Source organism: Populus euphratica, unplaced genomic scaffold (genome assembly GCF_000495115.2).
Source record: "Populus euphratica unplaced genomic scaffold, PopEup_1.0 scaffold375.1, whole genome shotgun sequence".
Taxonomy (NCBI): Eukaryota; Viridiplantae; Streptophyta; class Magnoliopsida; order Malpighiales; family Salicaceae; genus Populus; species Populus euphratica.
In genome coordinates this window covers 163,155-185,626 of record NW_011500266.1, presented here as the reverse complement: position 1 = coordinate 185,626, position 22,472 = coordinate 163,155, and the positions used below count along the sequence as shown (strand labels likewise).

The window sequence follows — 22,472 nt, the reverse complement described above, 5'->3', positions numbered from 1 at the left end:
ATAGTAAATTTGAAATCAATATATAAGTAACATTTAGCTATCATATGTTAAGTGAATCGAAGTTAATGCTACCATTAAATGATTTATAATTTCTCAAGATACGTTTTCAAATCACTCTATGATCTTTTTCTGTGAGAATAAATGTTTTATAGATGCACCAATTGTAGGGTGGATAATCCCAATGTTCAAGGAAAAAAAAGAGTAAAAGAAAACCTTCAACAAAATATTAAACTCAAGGTAGTAATTAGAGAAAACTCCAAATTTGATAACCTAATCTTTTGTTGATTTTCTATTTCAAAGACCTAAATTTTAATGTTATCTTTGAGTTGCTTGCCCTTTCCCCCTCTCTAATGCGATACTTATGTGTAAGTTTTATTGTTTTTATGCTATGACCGCATGGCTAGGATAAAAGAGTAGCTTTGTTAGTATTTGTTTTTGTGTTTTAAAAATATTTTTTTAAAAAATTTAAATTTATTATTTATTATTTATTTTAAATTAATATATTTTTAAATTATTTTGATGTGCTAATATTAAAAATAATTTTTTTAAAATAAAAAAATTATTAACATGCATTTTAACACAAAAAATTATTTGAAAAGCACCTCCAATCACTTTTTCAAACAAAATAACCCGTAGCAAGTTATTTCAAAGCCTTCATATTTTTTTTTTTGTCAAAATGGTACCTTTCATGACAAATATTAGGAGAAAGAAAGAAGATAATATATGAGTACTAAGATTGAAGGTTAAATAGATAACTAATCAAAGATTACTGAGTATTAAAAATATTACAGTTTGCAAGAACAACAACATCATCTTCATCTAGGGGTGAGCAAAAAAATTGATAAATTGATTAAACTGAGAAAACCAAAAAAATAACCAAAAAAATTGAACAAAAAAAAAAACCAAATTAACCGATTAAAAAATCACAAAAAAAATCTGGTTCAATTTCGATTAAAAATCACAAAAAAAATCCGGTTCGGTTCAGTTTTGATTTTGAAAGTCTGAAACTGATATCTGGTTCAATTTAGTTTTGATTTTGAAAGTCTGAAACTGATTGAACCGAACCGGTTCAACCAAGCCAATACTTAAAAAAAGAGTATAAATAGATAACTTTTCTAACCCTAAACCTAAAGGAGCATTTCCTAAACACATAACCAGCTGCCCCTCCATTTGCTCTCTGCATCTCTCCTTCTCTAATCTTAAGATTCTTAACCAGCAGCCCCACCATACAGATACTGAGGCACACACACAAATAGCTACTGAAAGGAAATGGAGGACAGGCAATGAGTTTAATAATCCACTCTTTCTATTTGCTCTAGCCAGGCTTTCATATGATACTTCAATTGGGGAGGAGAGGAAAATTAGTTTTTTCGATATGATCTTCGTGTCTCGCTGCACCGACATAGAGGAAAACTTCAGAACGGGGCAATGGGCTTTGCCAAATCCTGATTTCGTTTTCCTTCTCCCAGACATCGAAAACTCAAAGCTACTGGTTCTGTTTAGTCATGCTCTATTCAAGTTCTTTCTACTCTCGAGTTACGTTTCAAGCAAACTCAGAAGAAAAAGAGGAAGCCCACAAAGCAGTAGCAGCTACTTCTTCTGCTTCGTCTCTACAAAGCAGTAGCAGCTACTTCTTTTGCTTCGTCTTAAAGCTAGAATCAATCCCTAAATTTCATACTTTTCAGGGAGAAAGTTGTGTATTTTGACTTATACAGAAACGACATCATTTCATAGATTTTCAAGCTAGCAAACTGAACTAACCGGTTTGGAAGGGAAAAAAACTGAATCGAACCGAACTGGAATTGGTCGGTTTGAACTGGTTTTCAGTTCGGTTCGGTTCAAAAATTTTAAAAATAATAATTTTAATTTGGTTATTTATTTTGACCCAGAACCTGACCGAATCGGAAATGCTCACCCCTATCTCCATCTACAAAAACAGGAGATGAAAGTTATGAAATAGAAAACCACCTCAACATCATATTGCTTTGTCATGCCTGATATAGGTGAACATGTGATTTGCATGATTCATCTTACCACTGATCTCATGTAACTCGGGATGACGCATGGCATAGCGTTAAGCATGCTGCTACATATCATAACTCAATTTTTAATTTCTCAAGATTTTTCATAACTTTATAGGAGAAAAAAATCATTTTCAAGAAAATATTAAAATATAAAATACAGTTTCGGATTGCAATTGGATAAAAATTTAATTTGCAACTAGTTAGAAAGTCATGTGGGCATGCATTTTGGGGTTTATTTAAATAAAATTGAAAAACAAATAACGAGTGAAATTGGTTATAATTGAAAAAATTGAAAGATCACAGGTCAAAATAAAGAAGAGTGAAAAAGTTTGGAAGTCTAATTTGATCAATTGTGAGCTTAATTGAAGAGAAAATTAATATTTAGAACAAAATCGCACAAATGAAAATACCAAGGACCTAAATGAAAGTGATAGGAACTTGGAAGGCCTTAAATATTGATTCAATCAGGGCTTAAGTTGGAGGTCATTTTAGCAAAATAAATAAATAAATAAAGAAATTAAATGTTTAGGGACTGGAATGAAAAAAAAATGGAATTAGAATGGCATAATTAATGCAATCATAGATTTAATTTAGGATAATTTTTGATAATTTAGAATCAATTTGGAAGAAATTACATAATTTGAATTACCAAAGATCACTTTATGATATGCAAGGGCCTAATTAAAAATGGCTATGAAAAAATTGAAAGAACTTCCTAAATAAGGCTCCATCTATAAAGAAAAATTGAAAATCTTAAAAGATCAAGAACTGAAATTAAAAGGGGACTAAAATGACAGGTCTAAATTGATATACTAAAAAAAACATCATATATCCTTAAATGAAACAATGTTACTTTGATATCGGGACATCCAATTTAATAGTATGGCCATTTTGAAGACAATGTTCACTTTCTTCCCGCTATCCGCATCCAATTTTCAGAAAAAAATTAATGCCCATAATCTCTCACTAAATCAAACAAAAAAAAACATACTCATTCCCTTTCTTAATATACAACCTGCAGTCCTGGCCAGAGTTTTTAAACTCGCTTTGTTCAACTCGGTCCAACATTCAAGTCACGGGTTTTATCTAAGTTATTGAATTTTGATCGGGTCATTTATAGTATTAATTCTAACTTTTTTTATAAGTCAAAATAAAATAATTTTAGTTAAAAAAAATATTCAACATGTTACAACCGAATTTTATTAAATCAACTAAATTTTTTATTTAACTTTTTTTATAAGTCAAAATAAAATAGTTTTAATTAAAAAAAATATTCAACAGATTATTTTTGACTGAATTTTATTAAATCAACTAAATTTTTTATTTTTCTTAAATCAGTCCGATTTCAGCTATAAATAAATGAAGTCTCAACTTAACCAAACCGGGGGAATTTAAAACTATAATCCTAACCCTTTTCTCGTCTACGTGTTCCTATGAAACCCCCCAAAAAACCCATGCTAAGGACCCATGGCAGACCAGCCAAAACCTATTAGGAAACCCAACTTTACCGGACTCCAACTCATGCAAGGACAAGCGTGCATTGTGATCAACGGTGGAGGGACCATGAAGATCAATTGCATTTGTGTGACCAGCACATACCCCTCATGGCTCCCATTTTTGCCGATAAAAGCCTCCCAAATACCTAAACTAGGGCCACGAAAAGAGAAAAAGCAAAAGGAAGAAGGCAGTAAGTACGTAGGAAACCTTAACCACACAAAAGGAGAAGAAAACATTAAAAAAACTAGGAAAGGAGAAGGAAGTAGCCATAAAGAGAGAAAAAACAAGAGTAGAAAAGCAAGAAAAGATACATTTACAAAGAAAAACCAAGGAAAGATGCTGTAGAATAGAGAAGAAGGACGAAGGACAAGCTTCGTGTTGGCATGGCAGCAGTAGTAGTGCGTTGACAAGCTTTGTTTGAAAGTTCTTTTAGATGCAGGCACGAAAATCTTTATGATCAATAATTTCCAATTCTTCACACTGCGCCTTTGTACTTCTTTAACTTTTTTTTTTTTTTTTTTTAAGGTTGATGCCCCGTTGTTTCACCAGTCAACACTATTTTTTAAGAAATAACTATTAAATGTAGTATCTCGACTTTTTTGAGTGGAAAACAACATTGAATAAAATTTAAAACATGAACACCAATGTATTTTTATTTTTATTTATTTAGTGTTGAAAGCATTTTCATCTTTAATTATACGTTTACATGCTTATAGTTGTTTTCAATATGTATAAATTCTAGATTTTTATTGGATATTTTTTGTTTAACATTTTTTTATGAGGATATATAAACTAAATACATTGATTTTAATTAACTGAATTTTCACTGTTATATCTAAAAACTAAAAGCTATATAAAAAATGTTAGATTTTAACAAATAATGATATATATATATATATGATAAAATTATTATTTTATGTTTTCAACTATATTATATTTTAACTTCATGTTGGCGCACATATTTTATTTAATATATGATTTGTTTAATTATTTATTTTATTATTAAATATATATAGATAAATAATTTAATAATTGACTAAATCATAATTGAATTATAGTCAATTATCTTTTTTGTTAGGATGATTACAATTTTTTTTAACATGATTTTGATTAGCAGAGAAATTGTCATTTTAATAGATAAAAAAGTAATGTTTAAAAACTAATGATATCTCTTTATTATTTCAAACAGACTTTTCTATGTCATTCTTAATCAATCAAGCAAAATATAAAAACATTTTGTATACTGCTACGGAATATAATTTTTTTTTAATATATCTTGTTTCATTTTATTCTATTCATCCCAATCTTCCAAGTTTTTATATTCCAATATAACAATCAAATGCTATCTTGCAGTTCCAAAACAATGTAATAGCCATAGGTGATCTATGATTTTCTTTCTTTCTTTTTTATTTTTTTTTCTCGAGGAGGAATGATCATTTTGATATGGTTGTTAGAATTAAATTGTATTAATTAAGGTAAATCTAATTGTATTGTGTCAAGTAATTACCAACTTTTTCCAAGGCCGATTGGTTTTTTCAAGATTGGATGACCTAAATGTAGAAATTCCAATTCATATATATATATATATGTTATTAAACTTGTATTCCTTCGGCATCAATTAACCATAAATTAATCTGCAATCTTTAAGTGGATGAAAACTCGATAAAGGGTTGGAAGCTTGATTAAAACATGCATTGTTTGTACAGATTGCTGGAAATCAAATTTAAGATGAGCATATGATTCATATTTATATTTGAAAATAAATATGTGCTTTTATATTATAGGACTTAAAGTAGCTTGGCATGGCAAGTTTCAATGGCTCAATTTGGCATGAAACAGAACTTCAGGGAGACCAACTGGCCGAGCCAAACGAAGTCTTGTTTCCTTATTCATGCTCTATGACCTCAACTTTTGGATCAAGGCTAACCCACTTCACCAACTTCATAGAAAGGATTGGCTACTCTCCCACAAATTGTGGCACCTAACTATAGGGCTAGGGTTAACACAAGGATGCAAGAACAGTAAAAACATCAGATCCATATAGAAGTAAGGAAAAGATTGATGATGCAAAAGAGTATGTGCTTAATCCTATGATATATATGTTTTATATGAAAAATAATGTCAGAAACGGTGAGCCACAGGAAGCTTCCAGCCGTCCACCGACTTCCAAAGAACAGATTGGTGAGCTTGAAATGGGTTTTTAATTTTAAAGCAGAGCTGGTGCATGCATGGAATCTTGATATTCTTAAAAAATGAATTTCTACAGTTCATGATTAAAAAAAAATTGAACAGTAGAGAGATTTGGCCACATTTGAATGCTTCTTGCAGGTCCTCGCCCATATTGTTTTTGTTTTTCATCGGGGGCTAACGTCCAAAAACTGCAGCAAATCATTGGAGATTTCTCCGACTGAGTTAAATCACTTCTTTCGAACTGATGTATCAAATTGAATCTTAACTGAGTGAAATGGATAGTGACTTGACGTACAAGGTTGGATATATCGATTTTACGTCAACTTTTTTCAGGCAACCGACCTGAGTTAAGAGATGAGTCAGACAAGTACCCGGATCTACCTGTGAGAATTTATTGCCTTCTCAATGCATGTGACAGTAAGAAATAAGAAATATCTTCAATCACTGCTCTGGAAGTCCTCGTGTCTGGAACTCATATGTATGGACATATAAATAACTGTTCTCGGTGCTCGTGCTGCTTCCTGGCCGGACAGAACCCTTTTTCATTTTAAAATAATAATATATAGTTATTGAAATAAAGTTAAAAAAATATATAAAATATTGCTTATGATAAAAGTATAATAATTCCCAAGTCGACATAGACGACTATTATTATTAATATAATAATAATAATAATAATAATTCTTTTTAATGATTATTATTATTATCAATATTACTAATATTATTTATATTGTTATTATTATTATCACAATTATTATTATTATCAAAATTACAATTATTATCACTACTATTATCATTATAATAAACTACTACTATTAATATCATAATCATTATTCTTATTATTATTATTATTATTGCTATCATTATTGTCATTATTATTATTATTATTATTATTATATTTTGACTCCAACCACCACCATCACCATCATCATCATCATCATCATCATTATTATCATTAATAATATCATCATCATCATCATCATTAATAATATCATGATCTTTGAAAAAAATAAAAACCTTAAGTTGATTTGAATTTTAGAACTCAAAACTATAAAAAATTTGACAAAAAAGCAAAGAATAATGACAAGAAATCAAAAGAAAGATGATCAAATTGAAATCATTATTATTCTTATTGAAAAAAAAAATCATAAACTTGATTTGAAGAATAAAATTGAAAGCAATAACAATTTTGATAAAATGACAAAATAAAATTAAAAGTAGAAGGATCGAATCAAAACAAATTACATATACAAATTAAAAATCAATGGTTAAATTGAAAACAAATAAAAATTTAACCAAATAAAAGGTACTAAAATCAAAATAAAAAGGATTGAATTTGAAATATCAATAACAATGAGGACTATATTGCTTTTCTAAAGGTAGGACAGAGAAAAAAAGAAAAAAACATGGTCACCAGGAACAAAACAACTACATTTTGACTACATGCGCCACTTATTATAGAAGAGAAGATAACAAGGAATAAAATGATATGGTAAAAGCTCATTTCTTAGTAGTAGGAGCCGCCACACATGCCACTAAAAGTACATGGAAGCTCTCATACTCTAGTGCATGCTATGCAGGTGCCATCAATTTTTTTCAATTTAAAAAATATTTTAATGTCAAATTACATAACTATCCATAACCACACCAATACTGATAATAATAATAAAAAAAACCAAGACTAAAAACCCTACTACACTGATTTCAATGAATTATATTTCTTGGATTTAAGGTGACATGTGTAATTATACCATGTATTAAAAAACAAAAATACATAAATATCTTTATTCAAAATAATTGATTTTTTTTTACTATTAGGGGTATTTTGATTCATTTACTGTTCTTTAAAATGCTGAATAGAAAAATACCCTCAAATAAATTAATAACAACTAATTCAACATGTGAAAATTTCAAAACAAATAACTAATTTTTAAGCCAAGACCATAGATGTGACTTTATTATTATAATGAATAGTTAAGTGTGTTTATAGCTATGAAAAAATAACCTTACAATTTAGTATATTTGTTATTTGTGTTAAAATAATTAAGATCAAATACACAAAAAAAGCTAGAATTCTGAATTATCTGTATATTATGAATGCTTAGTCTTAACCTAAATACAAATAAAGTATATATAGGTTAAACTAAAAGTATTATTCTACCCTTAATAAATAAGACTACATAAATATTATTTAACATCTCCCCTCAAATTGATCACCATGCGGTAGCTACAAGCATCGAGAGTTTGTCAACCAAAAAATAAAAACGAGAGATGGAATGTGTCTTGGTAAAGAAATTTGCAATATGTAAGGAAGAAGAAATAAAAGGTAAAGTAATGGTGTCATGTTTGAGATGATGACGAGTAAGATGACAATCGACCTCAATGTGCTTAGTTCGCTTATGAAAAACTGAATTATGAGCAATCTAAATAGAACATTGATTGTCATAATACATAAGAGTAGGATGAGAAAAGAAAACTTTCATATCAGGAAGTAATCAATGTAATCAAATAATCTATTTGGTATTAAATGTCATGGCACGATATTCTGCTTTGGTGGATGATTAAGAAACAATAGATTATTTCTTGCTCTTCCAAGAAATAAGATAATAACCTAAAAAGATATAGAACCCTACGATCTGTGGGATCACTATCATGATTAGCATCAGAGTATGCACGCAACTCCAAGAAAGAGGTGGATAAAAGTAAAAGACTTTGAAAAAATGTACCTTAAAAATATCGTAAAATACAAAGAACAGCTGCTCAGTGAACAATAATAGGAGAAGCAACAAACTGCCTAACAACATAAACAACATGTGCAATATTTGGACGAGTAATAATGAGATATACCAAACTTCCAACAATAGTGTGGTATAAAATAAAATCTATCAAAGGTAAACTATCAAAACAAGTGCACCTCGTGTTAACCTTAATAGGAGTATCTATAGTCTTATTATTAATAAGTTTAGCCCGCTCAAGAATATCTGTAACATATTTTGACTGTGAAAGAAAGTAACCTCTATGTGAGCATGCTACCTCAATACCCAAGAAATATCGAAGATAACCCAAATCTTTCATTTCAAATTGTCTAGCCAACTCTGTCTTCAAGACTGAAATACCATCAATGTCATCACCAATAATAATTATGTCATCAACATATAAAAATAAAATGATATGACTTGCATCAATGCACTTAATAAAAAAAAAACAAAATCATGACTATTAGAAACAAAGCCAAGAGACGAGTTCACAATAGAGAATTTCTCAAACTAAGCACGAGGTGCTTGTTTGAGACCATATAATGCTTTCTTAAACTTACAAACATATTCAGAGTCATGTAAAATACTAAGAAGGAGTGTCATATAAACTTCTTCTTGAAGATCTTTATTCAATAATGAATGTTTAACATTAAACTGAGAAATATATCATTTTCAAATTGAAGCTATGATAATTAGAGTAAGAACAATAATTATTTTTGCAATCGGGATAAATGTCTCCTCATAGTTTATACTATATTATTGATGAGAGTATCTTTTTGCAACTAGCCTAGATTTGTATCACTCAATAGACCTATCAGAATTAGTCTTGATCTTATATGCCCAATGATAACCAACAACACTCTTACTAAGAGGTAGAGGAACCAGATCTCAAGTATCTGTCTTATGCAAAGTAGAAAGTTCCTCATTCATAGCTTGGTGCCAAAATGGATCAAAAATTACTTCTTTATAGGAAGGAGGCTTAAAGAGACAATGAATAGAAACTAAAAAAAAGAAAGTAAATGATGAATAATAACAAGAATAAGTAAAATCTAGTAGTTTTGTGGACTTATGAATGCGGATGGACTAATGTAGAGGTGGATCCACATTCTTATATGAAGCTTGAGGGGCTTGAGAGTTATGAGTACAAATTGATCGAACATGGAGAGAGGTATCATTACCAGAATCCTCAGAAAAAGGATTTATATGAATAGGATGAGTTTTAGTCAAGCTATGAGTAGCGGATGAAATAGAAAAGAAAGGTATATGCTCAAGGAAGACAACATGATGAGACATATAAATTTTCTGAGTTATAGGATCAAAATAATAATACTTTTTTTTACCTTCACCATAACCCAGAAAGACACAAATAGTGGATCGAGAGGATAACTTACTGGATTCTATATGAAGACAAAGAACGAAACAAATACAACCAAAGAATCTAAATGATCAAAATTAGAGACATGCCCATATAACGTTTTAAAAGGATATAGACCCGAATTATAGAAAATGGAATCATATTAATCAAACTTACAGCAATAAAAACAACTTCTCCCTAAAACTCACTAGGAATGAAAGCAGACAACAAGAAAGAACGAGCAGTTTTGATAATGTGCCTATGTTTTCTTTCAACAACACCATTTTGCTCAAGAGTATCTGTACATGAAGTTTAGTGAAGGGTTCCATTTAAGGCAAACAATTGATAAAATTTATTAGAGGTGTATTCCCCTCAAATCACACCTAAAACATTTGATCACAGCAAAATGTTGAGTTTTGATAAGAGCTTGAAAAATTATATATATCTCAAAGAATTCAGATTGGTGTTTTATTAAATAAACTCAACAATAACGAGTACGATCATCAATAAAAGAAATATAATATCAAACCTTTCTTTTTTGGCAACAGGAAAAGGTCGCCATATATCAGAATGAATCAAATCAAACGGTGCAGAAGAAACAGAAATACTTTGATTAAAAGGTAAAACAGAAAATTTTACCATTTTACATCCATTACAATCAGAAATGTCACAAGTCTTTAAATTTCCTAAAGCTCATTTGGATGCCAAAAATCTCAAACGAGAAGACGAAACAAGACCTAGACTGGAATGCCATAAATAAAAACTAGAGGATGAAAGACTCAAACAAAAAGAAGACAAATCAGCAATAATAGAAGCAGCGATAATAACAACAACTGGCACTTTTAACTTATCAAAAATATATAGTCCATTCTCCTTACGACCTATCCCAATCAGCTTTTAAGATTGCAGATCCTGTACATAACAAAAAGAACAAAAAAAACATGACTAAAGAAAAAAAACGAACATTGCTTATGGTTGTATAGAGAGAAACTTCTGAAGTATTAGGATTGGTAAGAGAGCCTAGGAAAGCTACTGCTGTGGTATTGTGGTATGGTGGTTTATAACCCTGAGGTGGTCTATGAGCATTAAATTGTGACTAGTTGTCAGGCTTCTAAGCTTGATTCTGATGTCTCAACTTAAAACACTAAGCCTTTTAATGACCTTTTTGCTTATAAAACTTACACTCATCAAAGCCAACCCTTGTGTAAGACTTGTTCTGATGATTAGAGAATGACTTAAAAGGTACTACTAGTACCGAAGGATTTGAAACAGAAAAAATTCCCTTTTCAGAATAAGATTGAAGATGTATTTCTTCAGCCAATAACTTACTGATAATAAAGTCAATAGAAGGCAATGGAAAACGATGTAGAATTGATAAAGTCAATAGAAGGCAATGGAGAACGATGTAGAATTGAACCTCTAAGTCTTTTGAAATAATTGTAAAGTGCTGTTAAAAACTATATCAATCATTGCTACTCTCTATGCTCAGTATATGCACCACATGCCTTTAATTCTGCTGATTCTGTAAGAGCCAAATGATCCCAAAGATCTATCATAGCAGATTAAAACTCTTGAATATTTATATTCTTCTGATGAAGAGCTCATATGTCATTTTCTAATTGATACTGTTTTGCAAAATTTAATTGTGTAAATAACCTTTGCAGATGATCCCAACTCTCTTTTGCTATCTTATACTTCACCAACTGCATACCTATCGAATGCTTAACAAAATTGTTGATCTAAGTAATGATCTTTGTATTATTTGCTTCTCATGTATCTATCAAAACAACATCCCCCTCCTCAATATTCTTGGGTATTATATAAGTTCCACTAACATACCTCTATATCCTCTTACCTTTAAGAAAATTTCTCATTACATAACTCTAATACAAATAGTTTTTCCTATATAATCTCACACTCATAAACTGAAGCGAATCGTCTCTTTCAGTAGCCATAATCAATAGTCACAGAGAGACAGAATGCAAAACCAACGGAAAACAAAAAAAAATACCAAATTTCAGAAACTAAACAGAGATTGCAGAAACTAGACAAATATCTTCTTGAAAAAATACCAAAATAATTACAGAAATTGAATGCAAATACTAAATTGCAGAAATTGAAGGGAAGACGAAATACCAAAATAATTACAGAAATTGAACGAAAATACCAAAATAGTTGGATCCACGAAGCTATGTTCGAAATTAAGCCTCGTTCTATAAAAACTAGCTTTGATACCATGTTAAAATAATTAAGATCAAACACAAAAATGAGGTTAGAATTCTGAATTATCTGCATATTATAAGTGTTTAGTCTTAACCTAAATATAAATAAAGTATATATAGGTTAAACTGAAAGTACTGTTCTACTCTTAATAAATAAGACTACATAAATATTATTTAATAATTTAAAAAAATAATTATATATATATAGTCACTCCATTTTTATTGCAAATTTTTGACATTAGCATTAAATTATCGCGAACTTTGTTTGTGAAAAGTATGATTCAATTTAATATGATTAAGATAAATTACATTAAAACAAAGAGATTTTATTAATTATTACAATAAATTATATATTATGGGATGCCAAACTATGATATTGAAGGATGAAATATTTTAAAAATAGAGAGGGTCATGGCTCAAGAAAGAGCCATTATCGATTGCAAAAATATGGCAGCCACCTTGTTTAGAGAGAGGCAAATACTTAACAAATGTGTATATATATATATGTGTGTGTGTATGTTTGTCTATATATATATATATACATGGAAGCTTAAATATCATATATGCTCAAGTTATGGCTATTATTATCGAAGATGGTTTACCTAGCTTTGGAAACCCCATCTTATTATATCATGGTTTTTATACTAACTAATTAAACTTATATTATATTGTATAAACATTTTATACCAAAACTAATTTATAGTATATTTGCATAGTATTTCATGTTTTGTTTTTTTTTTAAATCCTAGTAGCCTTTTCTTTTTCAATCACCAATTTTTTCTTTTTTGATTTTGATCCTTTTACATTGTTTTTTTTTAATTAAACATCATAATTTCTTTCAGTTATACTTATATGGTGTTCTTATGGTATCAAGAAAATGTCCTAAAATTAATTTAATGCTTGACTTGGTAAAATAAAATTCAATTTTATTGCTTAAAATAAATTGAGACTTGGAGGACCAAATTTGACACTGGACAAAAAACCCGCCTCTCTCTCTCTCTCTTTATTGTACATGAGGTGTGAGTTTTTTAATTTTGGTCCCTAGAGTTTTCTCATTTTTCATTTTTAACCCTTTCATTTGAAATTTTTATATCTTGATCTAAAATTTTATTTTGTTTGCATTTCAATCCCTTAATTTGAGAGAGGATTGTTGAAAAATGATAGATGAGAGAGAAAGAAATTGGTTAGTCGGATTCTATGATAAAAATATCAAGTTTGTTGTCAATGTATTCCTCTTGATGACAAAAGTGCTTTGTTTAAAAAAGTAAATGGGGGTTGGAAATAATTTTTTTCAATTTGATTTTGGGTTTCTTTGACTAATTTTAGGTAGGTGAGAGAAAATTATATAAAAAAGAAGAAAAAATAAAGGTAGATGAGAGAAGGGTTGATCGCCATGTTATAAATTAAATATTATTAACGACATTATCAATATAATTATTCTGTTGGTAACTCGATCATTCATTTTGTCATTAAAAATATATTTCATTATACATATTTGTCATTTTTAAATCTCATCTCATTATAATACCTTTTATAATTTTCTTGATATATACAAAAAAATTCAAATGAGTTTTTTTATCGGTGCTTATTGTTAAATGCAAAGATGAAAAAATTTTGTTGGTAAAGATTATCATAATATATCGATAAAAAAATCTATTAATGTTTTTACTTGGAATTGTAAATTTTCTGTTAGTGAAATTAATATATATTTTGACTGAAGATTTTTGAACCACTTTTCTGTGATAGATTTTTTTGTTCCTATTCAATTGATTAGGCTTTGCAACTCATCAATGCTGAATTGTAAGTCTACAACTAATGTAGGACTTTTTAAAACATCATAGGACGGAACATAAGAGAATTTAATTACGTATGGAAGCACGGCTTTATTTTGCAGAAGCACGGGTTTATTTTACAGTTTTTCAAGCAGTAGGAATTCCACCCGAGTATCCTTCCAAGCTTCTTATCATGCTTGTAAACACACGTAGGTGCGACAATTAATGCACAAGTGTGTACATCTAAGTCCGAAGACTAGCTAAGTCAAAGAAGGCACCTCTCTTGTTCTTTAGTTGAGCGTAGGTTCCTCGCTCCACCACCTTTCCATCGGCGACGAAGGCAATGGAATCTAGATTCTTTATAGTGTTAAGCCGATGAGCTACCACAATCGTCGTCCTTCTAACCATGATTCGGTCCAGTGCTTCTTGCACAACCTGCTCAGATTGCACATCGAGAGCGCTTGTTGCCTCGTCTAGTAATAGGATAGTTGGGTTGCGAAGTATAGCTCTTGCTATTGCTATTCTTTGCTTTTGCCCTCCCGATAGCTGCACTCCTCTTTCACCGCATTCAGTTTCATACCCTTCTTTGAGTGATCTACACAGAATTACAGAATTACAGAGTTTCAGAAGTTAATTAGACATGCATGGAGCTAAACACTCAGTAAGACTTACGAGATAAAATCATGAGCATTCGCTGCTCTTGCAGCCTCCACCACCTCATTCTCGGACGCATCAAGCTTCCCCAACATGATGTTTTCCCGGATGCTTCCTGAGTATAACACGGGTTCTTGACTAACAAGAGCCGTGCGCTTCCTGAACCATTGGATGTCTAGTTCCCTTATGTCCACTCCATCTACTCTTACTGACCCCTTCTCGACATCGTAGAATCTTTGAATCAATCCAATCACGGTTGATTTTCCACATCCACTTTTTCCCACTAGTCCAACGCTAGTGCCTGGCTTCACCTCCAAGCAGAACTGCCGAAGTATTAGGATCTTCGGCCGGCTTGGATATGCAAAATCAATCTTCTTCATCTCTATCTTTCCACACAGTGTTTCCAACTTGGTTCCACTACTTCCGTCACCGGCCTAAATCGCAAAGTGTTATTCAACAAAAAACTTGTGCCACAATAATCTATACAAGCCAAAATGTAACTTACATGGTAAGAACCTGGAATCAGGGATTGTCTGTCCAGAATCTTGAACACAGAAGCCACTGCTGTTGAACCTTTGGATAAATCTGAAGTCATGCTTCCTGCCTCAGCTATAACCTTCCCGGTGCTCACTAAAATAAAAAATGTCTTGAACACATCTCCTGCCGATATCTCTCCCTTTTCCACTAGAGTACCTCCAAACCAGAAGTCTAGAGCCCATGACATGAAAGTTAGGCACTGAGCAGATCCCATGCCAATTCCTGCTAGCCATGACTTTTTCCTGCCCTCCTTCCTTGGTTCCTCCTGAGCCTCGTCAAAAAGTTGAAGTACCTTTCCCACACTCGCAAATGATGTCACAATTCTATGATTATAGACCGCTTCCACTGCAATTTGAGTACTTTGATTTTGTGCCTTGACAAAATTTGTTGAAATACTGGACAGCAAAATTTTCTTCGTGTAGAAACACAGAATGGTGAGGGGTTGCACCGCTATCATAACAATTGCAAGCTTCCAAGCCACGACTAGCCCCATTATCATTGCTATAGTAACTGCAGAAGTGGTTTGAACTAATAAACAAACTCTGTCTGCGATAAGGGTTTTAACCATGGAGGCTTCTGTGCTCAATCTTAAACTTAAAGCCCCGCTAGAGTTTTCCTCTTCATCAAACCAAGCTGTCTCAAAACCCAAGATCTTCTCTAGCATTCTCAATCGAATTCTCTTGGTTAGCCTCTCACCCATGTATGCAAAATTGTAGTGTTGCACAAGGTTTATAATGATAGAGAACAAGGAAAGAGAGCAGAATATTAAAGAGTATATACGTATTCGGTCACGCACTTCATCATGGTTTGGTGCAAAGAAAGCTGCAATCATTCCACCAACGGTTAACGCATAGACAGGTTGCACAGCACCAAATGCTATAGCTGAAATACTTCCCATCAGGCCTTGCTTCCATTCAGGGGCATTTAAAGAAAGAAGGCGAGAGAAGGAAGGCGCGGGGATGTGCACTGGTTTTGGGTTATCATCAACAGGCAATGGTGAAGCAAAGATGGCTGGACTTGATTTTCCTGTACTTTGCCTAGCAGCGCTACTAGTAACTGAAGAAAAGCGAATTTCGGGATTTTGTTCTTGCTCATCACAGCTGAATTGTCTCTGTAACTTTGCTAATTTGGCATAGTGGCCATTTTGTATGTTGATGAGATCATTGTGGGAACCTATTTCAATGATGCTACCATTGTCAACGACTGCAATGAGGTCTGCATTTCGAACTGTAGAGAGCTTGTGTGCAACAACCTGAAGATTGTTCATTGTTATTGTTAGAGAGGGAAAATGATGATCTGATTTTGGCAGGTAGAAAATTAAAAACAATTTTGAAGTAATTCTTTCTGGTTCCAATGCATTATTCTTTCACAATTCATAAGGAAAAATGGTAGAAGTTACCATGGTAGTTCTTCCCATGGAGGCTTGATCAAGTGCATTTTGGACCAGTGTTTCTGATTCAGAGTCAAGAGCACTGGTTGCTTCATCAAGTAGGAGAATCACAGGGTTCTTGATTATTGCTCTAGCAATGGCAATTCGCTGTTTTTGTCCCCCAGATAGGAGTGCTCCTCTTTCACCAACCTATTACACAAAAGCCTTGCCTTTAAGATGACTATATCGAAGAACTAGCACATATGGAAGACTATACCGAAGAACTAGCACATATGGAATTGCTTTGCACAAGTGACTGCAAAAACACCCTTTAAGATGGCTATACTGATCTCAGGTAGATTGATAGAAAAATGACTAGAAATTATTACCTTTGTTTCATACCCCTCTGGAAGCTGCCTTATAAAGTTGTGAGCATTTGCAGCCATAGCCGCGGCCATGATTTCATCCATGGTGGCATCAAGCTTCCCAAACATGATATTCTCTTTTATTGAAGTCCCAAACAAAGCATGGTCTTGACTAACGAGACCCATTTGTCCTCTTATCCATTTCAAATTCAGTGTTCTTAGATCAACACCATCAATCTTGACAATGCCACTATCAACATCATAGAAACGCTGGAGTAACGCAATTGCTGTGGACTTGCCGCTCCCACTTGCTCCAACAAGAGCTACTGTTTTTCCTGCCTCAACTTCCAGGTTGAAATCTTTGAGAACAACGGCATCTGGACGACAAGGGTATGTGAAACTGACATGTTGGAATATAATTTTGCCTTGGATTTTTTCTAATACACGCCCTTTTGTATCTTCGCTATCGATTTCTGGAACCCTATCAATCCTTTTGAATATCCGTGTAGCAGCAACAGAAGCTTCTGTGAAGTACTTCAGATCAGGAAGTGCAATTCCAAGGGATCTGCAAGCAATTCAATTGCTAAATAATTAATGATTCAGAAAGTGGATTGTTTTCATTAAGTATCCTGTCTAGTAGATATGGTGATTTCCATGGAACTTGTACAGAAAAACATTTTGATGCATACGACTAGACACATGTTTAACATAACACTTGATTTCATTCCTTTTCTTAAGAAAAAAAAACATTTATAATCATTTACTTTACTTCTAGCAATTAACAATTACTATTACAAGCTAGTTAACAACTTAATGTTCAATCTAGTGCCACTAATATTTAAGATTGATGGACGATCGTTTCAGTATTCTTAGCATGACCTACTATCCATTTACAATGACCCACTAAGCTTAATTTCTTTACTTGTACTTGGACTGTTTTTTTTTTTTCCTCTTCTCCTTCGAGTTTTTCCTAACTTGAACTTCTGTAGATGACATTACTATCACACACCAAGCATTTCTTTTTTCATTCCTCCCTTTATAAAAAGAAGAAAAAGCAAAGGTGATTCTTTACTTACAAATTCTCCACTTTATAAAAGAATGACATGACTATACCTTTAATAGATTAGTCGCATGCAGTGCTTTTAAGAGTTTAGATGAGTGTAGAGGTCATCAAAAATAGAACTGCAAGTGAAAACTCATGCGTACGGGGGAAAGTACGTGAGATCTATGAATAAATTTATTTTTGCAATAATTTGCCTTCAAATTAGACATTCTAATGGTTCGATAATGTTTAGGGCAAGGCAGTTTCACGAAGGAAAACAACATTTTGGTGGATGATTTCAACAAAGGTGGACAGATCCGTTGGCCTGTGAGCTGTCGTTTAACCTCGATGAGCTTAGGGCACAGCATAAAGGTCCAAGTCCAGCTTCAGGACTGACAACTAGAAACTACCATGAAGCTTCAAAGAATCACAAGTGCCAGAGAGATTCTTGGCCTAATCGTAATCCTCATGACATAAAACTGGAAGGTGGTTACATTTTCTATGCATCAACTGAGTTCAGAAAGTGTGTCCAACTACACATAAGCTGGAAAAGCTAAATTAAAAGACACAATTTTACAGATTTCAAATGAGAAAGTAGGCATAATTAAAGCCTTGCCACTAAATCCCTACCCCTTCATGTTTCTAGCATCTAATAAATATGTAATCAATTAACAATAAGAAATCCCTGATCCAACACAAAGTTCGGAGACAGATTGTATATACAATGTGTATTGTGACATGCTATCGAATCTCAAATCAATTCTATCATAACAATTTTGTTAAAGTTGGGGAGAGCTTTCCCAGTCTAGGGATTGTAGGTTTAGTTATGGCTACTTAGGAATATACATGTTGAAACCTTTCGATGAACCTATTAGTATTTTTCATGAAATTATTTGTTTGATTTGATAATGAAGGATAATTTGAGAAGGATCTACTGAAGATTCACTTGGCAGGCAGCACCTCACTAGACATACCAATATTTAGACTGACCATGCACAAATCTAAAGTTATGATGCAAGAAAGCCACTCACAGTCCACTGAGTATGAAGGAAATGCCAGCAGCATAGATCCTTCCTCCACTTTCTCCTTTGTACATGACCAAATGACTTCCATACCAAGCAAGGAAAGCCCATATTGCAAAAGAAAGCCCTGTACTCCCAACAGCAAGACCTTTGGCTATACCCTGCTTGATTCCCAATTTTGTTGTTCTATCCAATATTGCTGAATACCTATCGATGATTCTCTTCTCGGCAGTGAATGAATAAATAGTCTTGATGGAGCTTAATGCCCGCTCCACGATGGAGTTTGCTTTGCCATACTCCGTCCGAGCTTTCTTTGACAAGTAGAGAAGGTATTTTCCGTATATCATTCCAGGGATGATTAGAAGAAGAAGAGTTGGGAAGGCTACTAAAGACAGTCTCCATGAAAAGTATGTGGCAAAGGCAAGTCCTGAGAAGAATACAGACGCGTGCATCAAAAATATGGGCACCTAAAAACATTAGAGATCATGTTAATAAGTGCTCCTATGAGAATAATATCAATAAAAATGAACACAGAATTTGAGATCTTGGAGTGCTTTCATCCTTCATAACGTTTGTACATCAAAGAAAGATTAATGTAAGGGAAGCAAAAGGAAAGGGGTGGAGCAGATTTGCCAATCTACCTCATATATAGAACTTAAGATGTTTTCTGTCCATAAATAGACGAAACTTTAAGTTTACCTTTTCACTTAGCACTTCCTGTACGAGAGAAGTATCTTTTGATATGCTGTTGATGATCTCTGAAGTAGTTGCTTCCTGTGAATCATAGAACCCAACTTCTTGTCGAAGTATAGCTTCCAAATACTTGTATCGGATCTTCAAAACCTGTCTCTCGCTCGTTTTACTCCAACAGTAACCCTCTGTGAATTTAAAATGAACTGATTTAGTGCAACAACAGTCAAGGAAATAATTTTCACCATCTTGTTTTTCTTAATGGGGTAGCGTCAGTATCTAGGGTTCCAAAAGATGCTTTCATTTCTTGTTCTACTGTAATTGTTTGTAGTGACTTTTGCTGTAGGCCTCCTTATGTTCCTGGAGTGTTCTTTGGTACACATTGGATTGAATTACGTTTGCACCACTTTTCCAAACAAGATATTAATTGTCTTGAGAAAGAAAAGCAAAGTCATGTTTATAGATCAGAGTGCTGTTGAGATTACCCATAAAAGCCATCACCATGACCGCTAATCCCAAGTAAACGAAGTCTAAACTGCACTGTTGACAGAAACAAAAAAGGAAATCTGTGTTTTAGTTAGCAACAGAGACGTAGAGGAATAGAAATGTTGACTGGCAAGTCACTGACCTTTTGGACCTCAACCATGAAATTGTAATTATCTTGTCGTGTCTGACCATAACCCAAGCTATTCATGATGCGGCTGGCAAACACCAGTAAGCAATTTGTAGACATGCCATCTCCAATAGCTCCAACAGTACCCAGCAGCATAAGCAATATATCACTCCAATCTGCATATCTAAAGATATTGGCTACAGGCTTCCTCTCCCCTCCCCTCCTCTCATTCTTCTTTGGAGAATTCATTTTACTCGCAAAAATAATCTTCGTGCAAAGATCCTGTAGGATGCTGCAGTACTGGCTAGCTAGCACCAAGAAAGAGGTAGAAAAGGCAAATTAAGTTTTGTGCATTGGAGACTTGACTCCCTCAACCCAAACAAATACTGATGCTCTCGTATCAATCAATATATATATATATATATATATATATAGATAGATAGATCAAGAAGTGAGTGGTGATTTTCCATGACGCGGACCCGAATTTGTCATAAAGTTTCTTGTGGGGTGGTTAAAGAAAGGCATTCTTTCTAGTGTTTTTCATAGTGGTCACTTTCTGTAGCATCAAGCTAGCTAAGACAAGGATAAAAAGAGTGTTTTCAAGAAAGATGACTATGACCAATTGGGCCTGCCTGGTAATGTTTCGTTTTCCATTCCTATTTGCTTGCTTTAGTCTAGTTTGTTTAAGATATGATACCTAAAAGCTTTTCGAGCTTGCACAAGCCTATTCCTTTGTTATTATTTTTTTATTAATTAAAATGAAAGTAATAAAATTTGAATTCATAATCATTTAATCATCAAGATTATAATATGATATTAAAGAATTATATTAACTCAAAATATTAAGATATTAAATAAGGTCTTTAGATACTGTGGAATGTGCTATATTCTAAGAAATAGTATGCTTATTTTCTGTAGAATTATTCTATGTAGTATAATTTACCTTTTTTTTCTATGTATTTCACCATTCATATATAGAAAAAAAAATAGCCACCGCATTAGAACAAACCTCCTATTTTACACAAAACTCTATTCTCTATATATTATCTTCTTCAGTTCAAGATATGATTTATAACAAGGTTATAGCTAGAGATTAATTAATGATTTATATAAAAAATGGATCCTTATTTTTCTGTCAGCTTCTTGTCGACTTTGATATTACCATCTAGTCGTATATCATCATCCCAGGATATTTCAAACATATTATGGTTTGCGCAACCTTACCTTGCCAGTGAATGTACTAATAATATTAATTTAATTTATATAGAGACTCAAAAACTGAAAATCTACCATTTAGATACACAACTACTGTAATATTTTCCTCCTTTATCAGAAAAAAATAAAATCTAAATCCGTTCTATCCACCCTATAAAGGAATCTGTCCAGTCAAAAGGCAGCTAGCTCTTGTTGAAGGAATCATTATAAATGCCTGCATGATACTAATAATTACACGACTGGACTAAAATATTCTTGCAAGTCTTTTATATATTCAAGTCTTTCATGTCAATAGTTGCATTCCTTTTCTAGCTAGCGTTTCTGTTTCAATGGAGTAAAAACAGTAGCCTACACTGTGGGCTCGTAATGTTTTAAAGAACTAATATTATTTATCTTGCGAAAGAAGAAAGGGCTGTGACTGAAATGAAAGGCTAGCTTTTGAGAAATGTATAATATTAGTGATGAACATAATTACAGAGCTCAAGCATATTTTAGTGTAGCATATGTTAAATAAGCAGACAAGAAAAAAAATGAGATTGTTGAGTTGATGAAGCATCTTCTTCTTTCACTTGATTAATTATTTAGTAAATTGGCTTTCCTGCATGCTGATGATCAGACCACATTCTGTCATACCACTATGTGGCTAGCTGTCTTTGTTGGACTCTCAAGATCCTCTTATACATGTCTCCGGCCACACGGAATCAACAAATATATATTTATGTGTGTGTGTGATGAGACCTGCCTGTTCCAGCTGCTTTCCTTTCGATATGTTTGCTCTATATGCTCGGAATTCTTTTAACGAGCATCCAATAAGCTCCAAACCTCTGGCCAAAACCGTACACTGTGCAAAGAGATCTGCTCTGAAGCTTCCCAAGCATAGGACAAATAATTAAAATCAATGAATGTTAAAGAAGACATTGATGACATCTTGTAATAATTTGGATGGTTTCATATTGGTGGATTATCTTTGTTTTATTTATTATAAAAAGAATCTCTTATATGGTATATAGGATTGCCTGGGATACGCGAGGCCATGTTTATTTTGGCTTATGCACAAATGACTTTAATTATTGATGTCAAATACATGAAATATAAGATATTAATAATATTAAAGAATTATTTTAATTTAGTAATTTAAATTATTAAATAA

The 22,472-nt window shown here is 32.5% G+C and overlaps 1 protein-coding gene across 2 annotated transcripts; it reads right to left on the bottom strand.

Annotated features, from left to right (window-relative positions):
* Positions 1-13,837: 13,837 nt before the first annotated feature.
* LOC105112913 (putative ABC transporter B family member 8) lies at positions 13,838-20,505 on the bottom strand. Of its 2 annotated transcripts, none has more exons than XM_011008813.1 (9): positions 20,123-20,505; positions 19,980-20,034; positions 19,504-19,682; positions 18,814-19,271; positions 16,765-17,305; positions 16,406-16,585; positions 14,975-16,258; positions 14,488-14,903; positions 13,838-14,410 (listed from the first exon to the last, which is right to left on the bottom strand). In XM_011008813.1, the coding sequence occupies exons 1-9, from the start codon at positions 20,354-20,356 to the stop codon at positions 14,059-14,061; spliced, it is 3,699 nt and encodes a 1,232-aa protein (XP_011007115.1). In that variant the 5' UTR covers positions 20,357-20,505; the 3' UTR covers positions 13,838-14,058. The 2 variants fall into 2 exon arrangements, with proteins under 2 accessions (XP_011007115.1, XP_011007116.1); XM_011008814.1 differs by having other exon boundaries at positions 19,980-20,060; positions 20,123-20,173.
* Between the last annotated feature and the right edge of the window lie 1,967 nt (positions 20,506-22,472).

What these genes read in the sequence shown, in the direction of transcription:
- LOC105112913 (XM_011008813.1), bottom strand. Translation starts at nt 20,356, where the DNA reads ATGAATTCTCCAAAGAAGAATGAGAGGAGGGGAGGGGAGAGGAAGCCT. An exon ending in CATGGTGATGGCTTTTATGG is followed by an intron (nt 19,683 to 19,979) that starts GTAATCTCAACA and finishes TTAAATTCACAG; the next exon opens with AGGGTTACTGTTGGAGTAAA. An exon ending in CAGAGGGGTATGAAACAAAG is followed by an intron (nt 16,586 to 16,764) that starts GTAATAATTTCT and finishes TTTGTGTAATAG; the next exon opens with GTTGGTGAAAGAGGAGCACT.